A 3,443-nucleotide genomic window follows, 5' to 3' on the forward strand; every position below is an offset into this window, starting at 1 on the left:
TTTTTTCAATTATTTACATTATTTACATTTGACAGATATTTGTCCTCATCTTGTTTGTTGTTAACACAACGTTTCGGCTGATATACCCTCCAGCCTTCGTCAGGTGTCTTGGGGAAATTTCGAACCTGGGTTCTTATTCCTAACGATGTTACTATTATTATATTATTATTATTATTATTATTATTATTATTATTATTATTTATTACTATTATTAATCAGGTCGCTGCCGTGAATCGAACTCGAAACATTGGGGTTAGTAGCCCGCGCTCTTAACCACTACGCCATATGTTGTGTTAACAACAAACAAGATGAGGACAAATATCCGTCAAATGTAAATAATGTAAATAATTCCTCATCTCTTAAATATAGAAATGTTTTTTCAATGTTTTAAATTATATCAGGGACTTTTATCTTATGACACCGGTGTTTTCAAACAGGGGAGACAATTGTTAATTATACGACGTACTTGGTCTCATCAATTTACTGAGCTAAATCTAATTATATTATATATAGTAATTATCTCGTGTTAAGGTGAACGTTAATGTTTGTCGATAAGATAGGGCGATCTACATGTTTCAGGGTTGCTATTCGATTACCTTCGTGATTCAATATTTAATTTGATCACAGCTTTACATCGTTAATTGGCTGTTCCCTATTTTACAGGACGGGAAATGGCTTTTAATCAAAAACAAATCAATGAACTTACCTCACATTTCTTCACTTTTCATTTGAACTTTACATCAAACATTCTACTGGTAAGTAGAAAGTATATTTACATTACATCAGTTCCACACATGTAAACAGAGATCTGTAATATCTGAGGCAAGAAACTGAACTGTTTTAGATTAACTCAGACATTCGTCAGCTTTTTAAGAATTATTCAAGAGTTAATATGGAGAACGTGAATCACTTGGAGACTTGTAACACAACTGTTTTTAGCAATATAGATACAGTTACACAGATAGAAGGAGATGAAAAACCTGTACTTGGCGAAACATTTACTAAGGAAAGATCGTTGCAAGGAAATATTGTTGAATATCAATGTGATGTTTGTAGGAAAACTTTCTTTACAGAACATGAAGTCTTCACACACAAAGAAATACACAAAACTGCGGAACCCTTCCACTGTGAAATATGTGGGAAACCGTTTGTTAATCGTAGTAATTTAACAATACACAAAAAGCTTCATACTGGAGAGAGACTCTATCAGTGTGAGGTGTGTGAAAAATATTTCGTCTCTAATTGTGATTTAGAAAGACACAAAAGAATACACACTGGGGAAAAACCATATCACTGTGAAATATGCGGGAAATCATTCTCCGACAATTCTAATCTTGTCGCTCACCGGAAAATACACTCTGGAGTAAAACCATTTGAATGTGAAATATGTAGTAAATGTTTTATCTTTAAAAATGATTTAAACAGACACAAACGAATACACACCGGAGAAAAGCCTTATCCTTGTGAAGTTTGTGGTAAATCATTCTCTGACAATTCTAACCTTGTAGCTCACCGGAAAATACACACTGGAGAAAAACCGTTTGAATGTGATATCTGTGGGAAAACTTTTGCCTCTAAAAGAGATCTAAACAAGCATGGGAGAATACACACTGGAGAGAAGCCTTACCATTGTGATATATGTGGGGAATCGTTCTCGGATAATTCTAATCTTGTACGTCACCAAAAAATACACAGTGGAGAAAAACTATTTGATTGTGAAATATGTGGGAAATGTTTTGTTTGTAACAGTGATTTGACCATACACAAACGGATTCATACGGGGGAGAAACCGTACCATTGTGAGATATGTGGGAACTCCTTTATCACCAGTGGTCACTTAAAAAGGCACCAAGGGATACATAGTGGACAGAAAAACTTTCAGTGTAAAATATGTGAGAAAACTTTCACTCGAAATTATCATCTTCTTATCCATGTACGTAGTCATACTGGAGAAAAACCATTCCACTGTGAAATCTGTGGGAAGGCCTTCACTCTGAATTCTAAACTCAATATCCACAGATGTACTCATACTGGTGAAAAGCCATTCCACTGCGAAATCTGTGGAAAATCCTTTCTTGATAACAGTAATTTAAACAGGCACAAAACAACACACACTGGTGAAAAACCCTATCTTTGTGAAGTATGTGGCAAATCGTTTGCTATCACATCTCATCTTATTAGTCACAAACGTTGTCACAGTGGAGAAAGATCCTTTCATTGTGGAACTTGTGGGAAATCTTTCTTCACAAATTCCAGTCTTGTAATTCACAATCGTAGTCACACTGGAGAAAAGCCATTTCATTGTGACATATGTGGGAAATCATATTCTGTTAGTTCCAGCCTTGTCACCCATCTACGAAGTCACACCGGAGAAAAACCGTATCACTGTGAAATATGTGGGAAATCCTTTATCACGGGAAGTCTTTTGAAAAGACATAAACTTACACACACCGGATAGAAGCAATCGAGCACCTCAGTGATACCACACTATATGAAGATGCACACCTAGTCAGCTTTAAGCTAAGCTCAACGCCTGCCGGACCAACATTTGCCACAAAAGAAAACTCTTTAAGAAGATTAGACTCAATTTGACTTCCAAAAATAGCCGCCTCCTCTCTTTCCGTCACTCACTGAAAATCCACAACCTGGACCTAAACTTAAAATCAAATCCATAGCCCCTGGAATTGACGATCCCTTTTATAAAATTTCTTGGCTTCTCTCTAAACTCCTTCACACCTTCCCTAGACATGCTGATAGTTCCATGAAGGTCTTGAAATGACTCAAGGTTATTGACCCCTCTATACTTTCATGCCCGCTCTTCTGGCAGTCGATATCATCCCTAACCACATCACAGCTCTTCTCTCATTGACCCCTTGTCCCACATACATCTTCTTTTCTTCCTCCCCTTTCTGCCTCCACTCCTCCTTTCTCTTCCCACGCGTGCGTATTTCTTAATGTAAGGGTAGATGACTCTAGTTAAATTCCTTTTTTTTTTCCTTCAACATCCTCAATGAGATTAAAATATTCCTTTCAATTATCTGGCTAACAAGAATCTATTACTATATAGCCTCAAATACAAGATTACACCCCCGAATTCAGGGACCGTTGAAGCAGTATGGACTATTCCACGAGAAGATAATAATAATATGTATATACATATATACGGTACTACTAAAGCAGCGCGGACCCGAACGCGCAGCCGCGCGTCCGCGCTAGCTAGTCGTGAGTGGTCGATACTAACCCTAACCCTATTCCTAACCCTAACCCTAAACACGTATTCATTTGCACACGCGGGTTAGGGTTAGGATCAACCACTCAAGACTAGCTAGCGCGACTGCGCGTTCGGGTCCGCGCTGCTTTAGTAGAACCCATATATACATCTACATGCACGCATACCTACATATAAAATTATGTACATACATGCATAGAGTCATACATAATTA

General features: G+C 37.4%; 2 protein-coding genes across 3 annotated transcripts in view; both read left to right on the top strand.

The window, feature by feature from the left end:
• LOC106883481 (zinc finger protein 429) overlaps positions 1–3,443 on the top strand; it is a 23,953-nt gene that overhangs the window by 12,427 nt on the left and 8,083 nt on the right. The gene's annotated exons all lie outside the window — the stretch shown is intronic.
• LOC106883479 (zinc finger protein 883) overlaps positions 893–3,443 on the top strand; it is an 8,078-nt gene continuing 5,527 nt past the window's right edge. Inside the window, exons 1-2 of the mRNA XM_052977502.1 lie at positions 893–1,146; positions 1,426–2,420. Of these exons, the coding sequence (XP_052833462.1) occupies positions 893–1,146; positions 1,426–2,420 (1,249 nt within the window). The remainder of the gene's footprint in view (positions 1,147–1,425; positions 2,421–3,443) is intronic.

Source organism: Octopus bimaculoides, chromosome 28 (genome assembly GCF_001194135.2).
Source record: "Octopus bimaculoides isolate UCB-OBI-ISO-001 chromosome 28, ASM119413v2, whole genome shotgun sequence".
In the NCBI taxonomy this organism is placed as follows: domain Eukaryota; kingdom Metazoa; phylum Mollusca; class Cephalopoda; order Octopoda; family Octopodidae; genus Octopus; species Octopus bimaculoides.